The sequence below is a fragment of the Poeciliopsis prolifica genome, unplaced genomic scaffold (assembly GCF_027474105.1).
Source record: "Poeciliopsis prolifica strain line A6 unplaced genomic scaffold, Auburn_PproV2 SCAFFOLD001, whole genome shotgun sequence".
NCBI lineage: Eukaryota > Metazoa > Chordata > Actinopteri > Cyprinodontiformes > Poeciliidae > Poeciliopsis > Poeciliopsis prolifica.
This window is the reverse complement of record NW_026562376.1, coordinates 2690452-2704424: the sequence shown is the minus strand read 5'-3', so window position 1 is coordinate 2704424 and position 13973 is coordinate 2690452. Positions and strand designations below refer to the sequence as shown.

The following is a 13973-nucleotide window of genomic DNA, read 5'->3' as shown; positions in this document are numbered from 1 at the left end:
GAGAGCGGCGCATCTGCAGGAACATTGGACTGATGTCACCGAATGCTGGTCCAGAAGAAAACAGCTAAAGATCTGGGACATGCTGAAGGTTTGTAATCACCAGCCGGTGAGGTGACACCTGAGATAAAGGCAGAGATTCGCCTGATGTATGAAATAAAAATGGACACATCGCTTTGCTACTGATTTTCAACACTACGACTAGATAAGGTCTGGAAAAGTTTGAATTAAGAAAGAAATAGTGAGGAAGAAAGAAGTAGATTGGCTATGCTAGCTTGACTTTGACAACTTTAACATGTAGATGTGCTGCAGAGTTTGTTGTGTTTCAGTTCAGTAAAAATACAAAAACATTAACACCAACTCTGACAGATCACCAGTAGAGCAGGTGTTTAGTTCACTAATCTACCGCCGCTGTGTTAGCTCAGCTAACAGCAGGCGTCTGCAACCTTTACAAACCAAAGAGGAGCTTTATCTCCTTCAGTCCAGCTAAATAAATCTCACTGAGTGGAAAAATCCCCATTTTGTTTTATTTCTGTTTTTCAGGCTTTAAAACAAAGAAAAAAGTAAAACGTTTACGTAAAGAGGGATTTTGATGTTTGTGGAAAAGGATGAAAATAAAAAGAAGTTCTTAGTTTCCAATGATGTCTAATTAAAATATCAGAGAGAAAATCACAACATATTTTTTGTTTACATAAAAGTTACGTACTGCACCTTTAAGGACACTAGTCCTTGAAAACTGGACTCTGATCTGCAACATGTTTAACCCCAAAGCTTCCTGTGTCTCCACTCAGAGAACTGGGCTCAGATTATAAAACTAAATGTGTTAGGATCCATCCTGAGCTGAACCTGACAGGATGAACCACACTGTTAAGTTACATATGTGTTTTCTGACGTCATGGAGTCTTGAGCTGACTGAGACTGATGGATTTAATCATCCCTGGATCCCAGACAATGAATTTAAAGGAGAAAATGAGGCTTCGTAATCCTGCTGTCAGGTTAAAAATATATGAGAAGAAAAGCCTAGTCAGAGTCTCAGCTGCAGAGCATTGTAACAAAGAACAGGATGGGACTCAGTGCCAGCAGCCAGAGATAACAGATGCGCTAACTTGTTTGTCCCCACAGCAAAAAGATTGGATAAATAAGGAGTAAAAGCTCCCTGGACAAAAGTGCACCACTGACAGCTTTTGTGTTGCTGGCTAGTAAACAAAACAGTGTAATGTTTGCTTTCTTTTGGTGTGATTTGCCCAGAGATATAACACTCTGGTCATTAAATCAAGTAAAAGGAAAAGAGAACAAAGCAAGAAAATCACTGCATAAGGCTGTATAAGGAACAAAACCGTAGATGCCTCTCATATGTCTATATTCTGTGGATTTGAGCAGGAAAAGATAATTTCATCTGACATATAAGAGCATGGCTCAATCAAACCTGAAGGATGATTAGAAGGAACAAATACACTGTGAAAAGATCAGGAGTGAATGAACCTCTAGTCTTTTGCCCACTGCAAAGAAGAGTGAACAACTTAACGTTGCATTAAGAAGAGAAACTCTGGTGTCCGTGAGAATAAGGTGCAACACTGGAAAAGTGTCTGCAGAGACATAGAGAGGTCGACTCTTATTGTATATTAATAGCTATATTTACATCCAATTGTCACATGAACTTTCAGTGGAGTTTTGAAATGTTGCAAAAAGAAAAAATGCAAGTTAGGCGTGCTTAGAGAGAATCAACAAGGTTACACAAAGCGTGATGTCATCAAATGTTGACACTATGCATGTAAACAGGAAGTAGGGCTGCAAACTAGCATGAGACACACATCTCACAAAGATGGAGAGAACCTTTCCCTCCGCGCTGCAGTTTAGAAATAATCCGATTCTCGTTCAAGTAATGCAGAAGAAGGTTTGAGAATCACCTGTTTGAGCAGAAAAAAATCTCCATGTCTAGATAAAGATCCCACCTGGACAGGTGTGTTGACAGAGAAGCAAACTGTCACAGACTGAAGCGACGCCTGGCTGTATTTAGACATTTTTATGGTTCTGGTTTCAGCAGCTGTCTGGGAATACAGCGCTCAGCCAGAGCCAGAGAGCTGAACCCAAAATACTCCCCGAGTGTTTGTACATCTGTACATATAAAACAATACAGCCGAGCTGCTGCTACGCACCGCTGCTTTCTCCTGCTGAAGCGCCTGAGCGGCGAAACGTGCGACGTGGCTGATGATCGGAGCAAAGTTTGTCGGCCCGTAGAAGCGGATGTGAGGGAGGCAGGCAGAGTACGCCTGGGCGATGCCCTCCACACCTGATCATGCAGACGGAAAAATTACACTGTTAGAAATTTGGAAAATACACACAGATGTTTATAATAACTGCTTTCTGTCTCCTGCAGCCACAAGAGTTGACAATTTGGAGGTAAATTTAAAACTTGCACAGCACATTCAGACCACCATAATGTTTATTTTTTTCAGACAGAATCTGATTTTTAAAATGTTTACAAATTTAACAATTAAGCAGACATTTTTAGATTCATTTATTGCATGTTGTACGTGATATTTAAAGTTTAATATAGCAGTTGTTGCAGCTTTTTGTGGTGATAATTCAGCAGACTGAACTAAATCCAGTTTCTTCAACTGCAGATGCATCCTTTGCTACAAATGGTCAAACGTACATGACAGGAATGCTATGCTGCAACATTTTAGGCAAAAAAAGTTTTTCTTATTTTAAAAAATGATTAAATTATTCATTTATTTGCATATCTGAATGTATTTACAATATTGTATAAAAGGCCTAAATAAAAAATCTGCAGGATGCGGCCATTAATGCATTAATCAACATAATAATCGATTACAAAAAAATGTGTTAGTTGCAGCCCTATCACGAAAGATAAATCAGTTTTAAAGATGCTGTAAGATCTACAAAAAAAAAAAAAGCTCACCATAACAAAAGGGATTAGTGGGGTTGAAGTTGATGGCAAATTCATGCGAGACCTGCAGAGAAACGAAAATCAGGAACTGATGGTTCATCCGCCATCAAACCGGAGAATATTGTTAAGGAATATTGTCAATTTCTCCCACACCTTCCACCTCCCTCCCATCATGCCTCTGTGTCCTTTTCATCATCTCAGCGCCATGGCAACACAGATAGGTTGACAGTTGCGTAATGATCTGAATATGCATGCACGATGTGTACGATGTTATCTGCGCGTGTGAGGTGGATGTTTATAACAGGGTGGCTGAAAACCCGCCCTCGCCTCTCTGCTGCACACGTGTTGAGCACACAAACAGAACATAAACTCCGTCCACATGCGTGTACCTTCCAGTCGGGTGGGAGTTGAGCTCCGAATCCCAGCGCAGGAAACATTTTGTCGCTGAGGAGGAAACCATGACAACAGATTGGAACGTTAGTTCAATCTTTTTTCTCCGTTTTTTTTTTTCATTCAAATGCAACAAATTTAGACGTGAGTTGTTTGTCCTAAACAAACACAAAACAGCAATTTGGTAGAAAAATCTAAATCTGACCAATTTCCAGACTTGTTTTAGTTAATTGTTGGAATAATAATAAAAAAGAAAACATATTAGAAACTGTTTTATTACTACAAACTCTGTGTTTACATTAAGAATAAGAATTTGAAAACGTTTCGGATAATAAATCTGGATTAATTTTCATGCTGGTTTATTGACATCAGAGAAAAATGAAATCAGGAAGCTAAAAATTTCTCTCTTTTCAGCTTTTAGATGATGATCACAAATGTCATTAACACTATAATTATGACTGATAAAACTTTAATTTATCTTCTGAGCTAGAAAGTAAAGTTTGGTGTCATGACCTTTGACATGTTGGTTGAGCGTTTTGCTTTTTTTTTTTCTTTGGTATTCATGTTCCTGGTTCCTTTCAACTGTTTTTGGGTTCAACCCTTCATTATTTTGAGACAGTTTTCTATTCCAGTGGAAATTTACCAGGATAATCCACAACATGTGGATGTAAAGCACAGTTTCAGTCAAAGTCAACTCATCAGGCATGTCAAATTCATTTAAATTATCTGAACTGTCCCTTTTCCAGGGTGAATTAGGCTAACCAAAAAAACAGAATCATTTTCAATTCAATAATTGGGAGCATAACTTTGATTTTAGAGAAGTATACATGCTTGCCCATACATCCTAACGTTTGAACTAATAACTGCAGCCTGAAACAACAGAAGCTGAGCTCCAGCCTTACGTGTCGTAATCCTGTATGATTTGGCCAACAGCTAAAATGGCCGACAGATACTCGTTGCTGCCCAGCGGGTTGATGTAGTGGAGAGACGACGGCTCTCTGGGGTTCCCGTTAGACGCTGTGAAGTCTATCCCAACCTGAGGAACACAAAGTAGAGACAATTATCTTCAGATCTGCACAGTTAGTTTTACACGTGTAAAGTTGATGGGAAATGTTTGTGGGGTCAAATGTTAAAGTCAGCCTTATTTTGAAAAGCTTCACATGTGCGTCTGCTGTTGGAGATTTTCTTTCTCAGGTCAAAGAAAAGTTTTAAAAAGCAGCTTCTGCGTCATGTTCATGTTGACTGCTAACCTGAACTTTTTTATCACATTGATATACAGACGTGTTGTAAAAAATGGCATTCATTGCTACTTTTTGGTGGTTTATGAGCCACAAGGGAAGCTAAAGACCCCATCTGACTCCTGTTCTCAGTAGAGTGCAGCCCTGATTAGTATTTGTGCTCTTACTTTTGCTTTTTAGACTCTGTGCTGTAACCTGCAGCTTCTAAACTTCTTAAATCTCATTTAAACATTGGCCTGCTTCATTGACTTTAATCTGGCTGCATCTGGAACCAAAAGGAGTCATTTTGAAGCAACTAAAAAAAGAGCAAAGATGGAACATGTGAAAATAGAAGAGAGAAAGATTGGACTGGAGTCTATGTTAAAATATTTTCCCAATTCTAGTGTATTAACCATCAGCAGAATTGTCTTTTCTTTACCAGATTCTAAACCATCTAAATCTAGAACATCTTATTCCATTAAACATGTGATCCTCTAGGAACAATTCAAAAAGTAGTGATGTTATTCTTATAAAACAGAACAAAACAAAGAAAAACAAGGCATGAAATTTGACTCGATTCAAGTAGACATGAGAAGGGACAGGCCAAAATCAGTAATAAATAACGAACACATTGTATAGCTCGATAATGAGCCGAGCCAGGCTCTGGATCGTCAGCAACCCGAGGAAGAGTGAGCTCTGCAGCAGATGGTCTGATCTCTCACACTGAAGTTAAGATCTTGGCGTCGGCTGGAGAGTCTATGAAGAAACAAACTAAATCCACGAATCCATGGACAAACTTTAGAAACGTTTTCATGATAGTCATATTCAGTAAATCAGAACAGATGCCATGATGAGTCTTGTTTGTTAGATTAAAAGGTTTTTTTTAAATAACCTGTAAGCAGGAATTAAAGTTTCTGTTTACAAAAATAGTTATTTTCATTGGTCTGATATAATATTCTAATTTTAAATGCCATATTTTTATTTGCTGTTGGCAAAAAATATTGTGACTAAGAGAAATAAATGTGTTAAGACATCAATATGTATGTAATTAATCTATAATGTTCTTCACTTGGTGATGGAGTGTCCAAAATAAATGGACTTTTCAATCATTTATACTTTTGAATGGGAATAAAAAAAAAACAGCTGCTGCTACATGTTTAGCACTGAGTTGCTATTTCAGGAGAGGCTAACTGTTTTTAGCACAACTTGAACACAATAACAGTCTTTTGCAGCGTCCAATCAGATTCGATTTTCTATAAATTACATATGACAGACTTTCGAAGGTCCTCAAATAAAGTACTGATAATTATTTTGGGGTGTTGGGTAAGATTCCACCAAAAACTCAGAAATGTTTGGATTAATCTAAAAAAATTTATATTAAAAAACTTTTAACATTTTCGAGAATTTTGACTTGAAAACTTGTTTCTCCGTAAAAGAGAAATTTCTATCTTCTAGGTTTCTGAGATTTTTCTCAACCTTTTTGGCAGAAAGCTTACTCTTCCATTTTTAATTCTACTCTTTAAAACACAGTTGTAGTTTAGTCCCAGAAGGCTCGAAAAAAACACAAAACTTTCTGTAACATGACAGAAAGCTGAGTTTAGAAATGCGATATTAGAAATCTACAGTAATTTGAATGTTTACATGAGATATTCCTCCCTCTGAACTCATCGGCGTTGCCTCTCATCGTTTTACGCTGTACGTCTGTTTGGGTTTGCAATGCGCCTGAGCAAACTGACAGCTGATGGATCGTCTCCGAACTATTACAGCGCTCGTCCTCCGGTGCCCTCCACTGACAGATGTGACAGCTGTGAATGTGATGACGGATGAAGCCGTCCTGACTCGTTCTTTGCTTCAGGCTGGTTGTAGTTTTTAAACACGCAGAACTAATAAAACATGACAAACTGTTTCAACAGGAGAGCGTTCACTAAATAAAACAGACGCGTTTGATTACTGTATATTTTACAGCAGGGATTGTTTTGAGACTTTGACTACACTGACAGCTCATCCCACGACCACCAACTTCCCGTTGAGCAGCTGACATGCTGACATTCACACTGAAGTTTTATTATTGGCTTCCCTGTTGAATATTCGCCAGAATCTCTGACACGTTTGCAGCTGAACAGCCAGAGAGATGATGGAGGGGAGCGAGGATGGATGAAGGTGTCAGAGCGTTTGTGAACGCCTCACTCTTTCCTTCTGAGACGGTCAACAGCAACGGACAACATTTCAATACTTATTTATTCATATTCATGTGAGACATATTCTATTTAAATATAGAGTTGCAAAAACTACAACAGAGACGGAAAACTAACATAAGGTGAAAGCTTTTATTCCTAACAAGAAGGGGTTTTCACACAGCGTCAAATCCTCCAACGTCTCTCTTTACCAACATTTGACAATGAAACTATGAATGATACGAGGCATTCAAAATGAATAATATCCTCAGTCATTTGAAGTGAGCCTCTCTACCAAAGCAGGTTGTTTCTTTTTGTTGTCGCAGAGGAACGACGCGTTCTCCTCCGGCTCCCACCGCGCCGAGCAGGAGAGACGTTCCCCTCCTGCAGATTAGGATTAAAAACCTCGCTAAGATTGACTGAACGCTGCAGAACGGCTCGTCAACACAACAACTTCTGCGTGTGGCTGTAACATGGTAGTACCAAAAAGGATAGACGATGTCACTGATGACTGGGTGTCTGTGAGAGATTATTCACGGTGAATCAAAATTAGTGTCAGTTTGCATAAGCAGCTAGTGCAGAAAATATGTGTGAAGATATTCTGTGGACCTGAGCAGCTAAAACGCTCCAGGACTTTTGGTTTGTTTCTGAGCAGGAAAACTGAAATTTGGGGAACTGCATGTCAACAAAAGACAATAAAAACGTTCATTCAGAGGAGCATGTGTAAGTATTTCTATGAAATAGAAATATAAAATAATTAAAGTCCACAGTCTGAATGCTGCTGGATGTTTCTCCCGACTCCTGCAGGATTTATTCTCCTAATGGCTCTAAACCTCAGCGCTTAAGAAGCTGCAGGATTCACGGTTCCTCTTTCGGTTTTAATAGGTTATCAAACGCTGAGCGGAGCACAGAGAGAGTTTCCTGCTACTGAAACCATCTCATCAGTGAAAACTGGGAGATCAATGGAGAAGAGAGAATTAGCAACTGAATAAAAGCAACTGCAGTTGATGTTTTTACTGATTTTATAGTATTTCTTTGTAGGGTAACATGTTTAACAGCAATAGGTTTTACATCTAAATGTCATTTACACTGAATTGTGTGAATTTTTTCTAATAACAGAACAAAAGCATTTTCAAAAGTAAACCTGTGATTATAGCTTTAAATATATGTTTCCATATCAGATTTTTAAGTAGTATAAGTTTGTAAAATGAATAAACATTCTCAGCTCTTATGACTCAGAGCTCGTCTGTTGCTGCATATTTCTCATAAATAGCGACTGGGAGCTGGAAACAAGCCGCAGTCTGGTCACTCTGCTGACATAAAACTCAGTTTGTTTGTTTTTCTGATGATGGAAGTTCATGTAAACATTTCACTTGACATGAAAGCTGAAGAATTTGAATCATCTCTGAATCCACATAAAGTGACAATCTGAGAGATTATGGGAATCTTTAATATCTTTCATTCTGATCCAACAATATGAAAGATGAGCTGCAGAAATCTACAGTTATATTTAATAAATTAAAATAAATGCCCCAATGACTCTTATTTATCAGATTAAAAGCAGATATCAAACATAATTTACATTAAATCCATATTTGTATTTTGAGTTATTTGTTGTATATTTTTAGGTAATATTCCGATTTTAAATAACATGTTTTAATTAACTGCCAAACAAAAATAATCATAATAGAAATAGAGGCTTTCAAACATCCATCTGTGTGTAAATAAACTTTATAATGTGTTTCATTTTGTGATAAAGTTCCTAACATAAATGTCCTTTACAATAATATTCTGATTTATTCATTCTATTCAAAGTCCTGATCACATCAAGTGATTATTCTTAATATCAGAGCCCCATTTCTAATGGAGTCACTAAAATAAATAAAAGCTTTAAAATATGCTGGATAAACTTTTCTCTTTGTGATTTCTGAATCTGCATTTTATTGAGGGGTGTCGGAGTAAATTAGTTTAATACTTAAACACATTCAGAATCATATTAGGTAAAAATAACACTTTTATTTCAAAGTTGGAACTTTTAATGGACTTTTAATGCAACTTTTAGTCTAACTTTACCAAATGAAACATCTAAATAATCACCATTTTCCTGCATCATCTAAATTCACTTCTCTTTCGTTCTCGAAAAAGAAAAAGTCTTTAACGTTCATGAGCGGCGCAGAGAGTCACCATGGCAACAACAGCAACCTTCTTCCGACAACAAGGCGGCAAAAACAGGCGGCGCCAAAGAAAACGCAGCCGTTGTCTGAGCCGTAACGCTGCACCGAGAACGTCGCCAGCCCAGAAAGTCTGCACAGCGTGCTCTCTGTCAGAGTTCTGCTCAACCGGACCCAGAAGATCCACCAAGCAGCTGCTGCGAAGCGTCCGAGATCCAGACACACGAATCCTGCCTCAGAGAATCACAGCCGCAGGAAGAGCTGCGACTCACCATCAACTGATTCATCTGATGATTAAATCGCCACATTCTGCAGAGGTTTTATTAAACCACTTCAGCATTTTTATAAAATATTAAAAATACATTAAAATGCAAATAAAAAAAGTTGCTCACTTACTATGTTATGCATGAAAATAAACATTTTATTGTCTAAAATGCAATACTATCATTCCTTCAGTGAATGCTTGACCATTTGTAGCAAAGGATGCGTCATAAGCTAAAAAGCACAAGAGAAACTGAACAATTGGAAAGAAAAATGTGATCAATTGAATATTTTTTTTTATATAATTTGAACTTGGTGAAGCTAAAACTGCCACTTGAGAAGTTCTGGGTGGAACATATTTACATTTTCTGTACAGTTTTGGCTTAATTACTGCTGTGATTGAGTCTGTGTTACCGATTAATCAATTACTATATTAGTTGATTATCATTAATCAGATTAATTGTTTCAGTCCGACATGCATATATGAGTTCTATGAATTATTCCGGGTTTTAAAGGTTGTTTTTGAATAACAGGAAAAGGAGTTTTATGGCCTTATGTTCCCTCAGAAAATTAAATGAAAACCATCCTGGCAGCCTTGGATTGCATCGCCGAGTGATTTAAATGAAACGAAACTGTGACTTCACAGCCATGAGGGCCATGCAGACGTCTCTCACGGGAAGCCGTTTACTACTCCGCTGTGCTGCGTCTGCTCAGTGAACACATTACGAGTAAATTAAAGCTTGTGGATTCAGTTTGTGCCTTAAGAAAGAAAAGCTTCATAACTGGATAATAGATCCACGAGCAGATTATTCATCTGAACAATAATGTTATTCCAGTCATCTAAAATGAAATAAATAAAGGACATATTTTCATCTTGTTCCCCTGTTAATTCCTGTTTAACTTTAGAAGTTTAAAAAGAAATTAAAAGAAGAAATAAAAACTTGCAATAAAATATCATGATGAACAGTGTCATAAAACTGCACTGAGGTCCAGCAGAACCAGCACGGTGGTTCTGCCACAGTCTGGAGGAAGCAGACCTGCAGACTTTGACAAGGCCAGTCTCAGTACTGCGGTCGCCATGGAAACCAGACTGAAAGACCAGACTGAATAACAAACATTGTTGGAAAGCTAAAGCTTTCTGCAGTTAACGCTATTTAACTGCAGAAACCAAGTTTTTCAATGATTTGCTGATGAATGGGAGGCTGCAGATCGGCCTGCGGTTCTGATTGGTCCAGATTTTTCTTCTTCTATCAAAGGTTTGATAACTGATGTTTCTAAAGCCTGGAGGAAAACACCTGATGAGTTTCGTATTTGGATCAGATCAGACGGACTTTCTGAAGGAAAGCTTGAAGTTTTGAGTAACAGTCATGAATCCTGCACAGATCTGGGTCGTTGCGCATTAAAGCTAATCAAACCCCGCCATGTTTTTGTTTATTTCTGTGTACTTCAAGGCAGATGCTAACATTATCTCTGTCTTAGTGACATCTGCTGCCATTTTCCTTCAAAATGGATCCGGATGGCTCTGAGCCAAGCGCCGAAAAGGTACTTTGAAAAAAAAGAAAAAGCTGAGCAGCAATTTTTCTGTCCTTGAATCATCAACAAACTTACTTCCCTGGAGCCGTTTTCTTGTAGTTTAACTTCACTTGCATCTCAATCAAAACTCATCCTGACACCACTTGTGTATTTCAGTAATTCCAGAAAGAATTGTTTCATCCTATTTATTCAAGTTTTTTCCTCTCACTCTTATAGTTTATTTTTAAAGCTCTTAATACTTTGCCTCCATATCACTGGTTTATTTTATTTCAAATTTATGTCTTTAAATGTTATTTGTCAAGAGCTACAGTGTTTTGTAAAGCGCTACAGTACATAAATCAATAAAAGAATGAATGAAATGTGTTTCCAACCAGAAAAAAACATAGCAAACCAAATAATCTTTATCTGAACATAAAGATTTCTTTCGTTGAAAACTTTAAATGTATTTTAAGGGTCGGAGAAGGAAAAGGAAGCAAATTTGTTTCTTTGTGTCTGTTTTTATCCAGAATAATAATAAAAAAGCTTGGTGTGTTTGAGTGACTCTGGACGGCCGTTATAAAGGAGGGTTACACAAAAAGATGCGACATAATCAGAAAAAAAAAAACGTTTCTCCAGGCCAGAAATAATCCAGGGTTCCTCTCATCCATGTCTGGAATTCACAATGTCTCTCTGACCCCAATGTCAAACACATTTCTCCTTTTTTTAAATCACTTTTGTTTCAAAATTTACCTATTTTTCTGGCAGAATAACTCAATTTCCCCCTAGTGCTCTCATTTTTCCGCCACTCAGTGCCTCCTCCCTCTCTGCATGTAAATGCCTGCATTCCAGCTGAAGATGAAAATAGAAAATCCCAATGTTTTCCATCCATTTTCGAGAGCAGAACCAGCAGAAACATGTGTGTCTCATCATCACAACACTGCAGATGCTGAAAAGGCAACAAAAGCCAACAGGCATGCTGACATCATACTCACTGTAAACATGAGCTGGCATCCTCCCAGAATATAATCCAGAAAGGTGTAATTGTGTGCAATCTGAAATAACAAAAACAGCACATTTCACTCTTTTTCTACTTTCAATAAAAATGTTTGCTTCTTCATGTTATTTGAAATTTAGATTTTAAAAAAAACATTTTGTTTGAGGATAATTCCCTCTCCAGTTGCAACAAATGTTCAGTTTTAATCCCAGCTGCAAGCTAGCAAATAAAATTAATATATTAGCATTTTTCTTCATTTGTTCGTGCATGAAAACAGCCAGGATGAAGAAAACAATCAATTATAAGAGCCTGTCATGCACACAGCTTTAATGCTGTTTTAATAGGCAGCTAAGGACTCCATGTTTCAGCTTTATGCATCATCTGTGGCGCTCTGAGCTCCGGCTCTAATTAGTTTCTGGCGACCAGGTCTGATCGGATGTGTGTAAAATTCAGACAAGCTAATTCTGTTTCTTTCGGCTTCATTACTCCAGTTTATCTCATCTTAAAGCAGCAATCTCAGCTTCAAAGTAAAATACACAAAAACATTTAGATTTGGTTTTATTCGTTAAAGGTTAAATATTGTTTGCATCTGTCTAAATCGTATCTTAGTGCAAACCTGCATTTTTGCCACAGTGGAGGCTCAAAAGTGCAAAAGAATTGAACGATGTTTTAAATACTGATGGAAGGCATAAAGAAATGAGTTTCCATCTGAATCCACAGAGGGAGATTAAAGAATAACTAAAACCACAATGTTTTTTCATTAATAAATTCTCTATTGTTTATTTAAGGTTCTCTCTTTACGCTTCTTTGCTAATTTTTACATTTTTATGAAAATTTGTTTACTTTTGCCATATTTTATTAACCGCCTCAGTGCTGCCCTCTGTAGGTTGACCAGAGGCTACTGCAGTTTCATTTTTCTATTGGTTACACCAGTACAGTGCAGTATAACTACATGAAAGCTCCGCCCACTTTAGGGGATTTTTTTCTTTTGTCAAGGGGCAAAGTTCATCTTTCACAGTGAGATTCAAAGCAGCCAAAAGAACTGCAGGAAATTAATGTCCTCTTATCCATCCATCCATCCATCCATCCATCCATCCATCCATCCCTCCTTCCCTCCCTCCCTCCCTCCCTCCATCCATCCATCCATCCATCCATCCCTCCCTCCCTCCCTCCCTCCCTCCCTCCCTCCCTCCCTCCCTCCCTCCCTGTCCTCCCTCCTCCCTCCTCCCCTCCCTCCCTCCCTCCCTCCCTCCCTCCCTCCCTCCCTCCCTCCCTCCCTTCATCCATCCATCCATCCATCCTCACCTTGCAGGACTTGAGGATGATGACTCCTGAGTTTTTGTAGTTTTTCTTCTTTTTCTGTTTCTTGGGATTGATGCAGTCAAACTCCACCTGAGGAGTGGAAAAATGTGACAGAAGGTGTCAGAAAAGAAAAAAAAGAGTAGAAATGTAAAAAGAGAAAGAGGAGGGCTGAGAGCAGAGTTGAGAAGAGGCGACAGGGATCTGACTGCGGCTGTGTCTGGGTCTCCGCCTACGGTAACTCCAACTGGACTGACAAACGTTCAGTACTGAAGCCCAGCTGGGCTTCCTGATGGGACCATGAAGAAAAAAAAGTTAGTTAATGCGAGGAAGGTGAGCCGGAAACTGCAGAGACACGTTAAACTGGAGAGTCTTTGATCAAAAAAGATGTTTGCGACGCGAGCACACTTTAAGTCATGATTCATGTGACAGGTAAACGCTAAACGCCGTCACGCTCCTCCGGCTCGGCTAACGGCTGCTTCTCATTTCATCATCCTTCTTTACAGTCTCTGTTTCTTCCATCCGCCATCTCTCCATCCGGCCTGTGTCGCTGTTTGCTTGTTATTTAGCAAACCCCCACCCCCTCTTTACACACACATCATTATCACACATGAAGGGGAGTCAGTGGGAGGACACACACACAGGAAACACAGGGAGCTGCTAATGAATGAACTGCGCTCTGATCTGGACGTCTTTAAATCTTTGGCTGACCAGAAGCAGAAGGGAAAAAACCTCAGAGGAGAAAAACTTGCATCTGTGAGCAGGATTATTAGCAAAAGATGTGAATAAATTGATTTTTGATTTCATTTTGACATTTTGATGATGTCAGATAATGACTAAAGCTCACAACATAATCCATGCCAATTCGCTTACCAGGCAGTAATTCCTCATGTTTGAGTTGCTGAGTTTAATTATTTGTGTGAAAAGCATTGAGTTTAGAAAAGCATTCATACCAGTAAAACATTTCCAGAATTACAACCACAAAAGTGTTAGAAAGCTTAACTTTTCATCTCACTGTCAGCTTTAAGGTTCAAAAACAAGAAATTT

The 13973-nt window shown here is 38.4% G+C and overlaps 1 protein-coding gene across 1 annotated transcript in view; it reads right to left on the bottom strand.

Moving 5' to 3' along the window:
• cpne2 (copine II) overlaps nucleotides 1-13973 on the bottom strand; it is a 34887-nt gene that overhangs the window by 7233 nt on the left and 13681 nt on the right. The window contains exons 9-14 of the mRNA XM_055037732.1: nucleotides 12933-13019; nucleotides 11626-11685; nucleotides 4201-4334; nucleotides 3298-3352; nucleotides 2921-2972; nucleotides 2154-2287 (exon numbers count right to left, since the gene is read on the bottom strand). Of these exons, the coding sequence (XP_054893707.1) occupies nucleotides 2154-2287; nucleotides 2921-2972; nucleotides 3298-3352; nucleotides 4201-4334; nucleotides 11626-11685; nucleotides 12933-13019 (522 nt within the window). The remainder of the gene's footprint in view (nucleotides 1-2153; nucleotides 2288-2920; nucleotides 2973-3297; nucleotides 3353-4200; nucleotides 4335-11625; nucleotides 11686-12932; nucleotides 13020-13973) is intronic.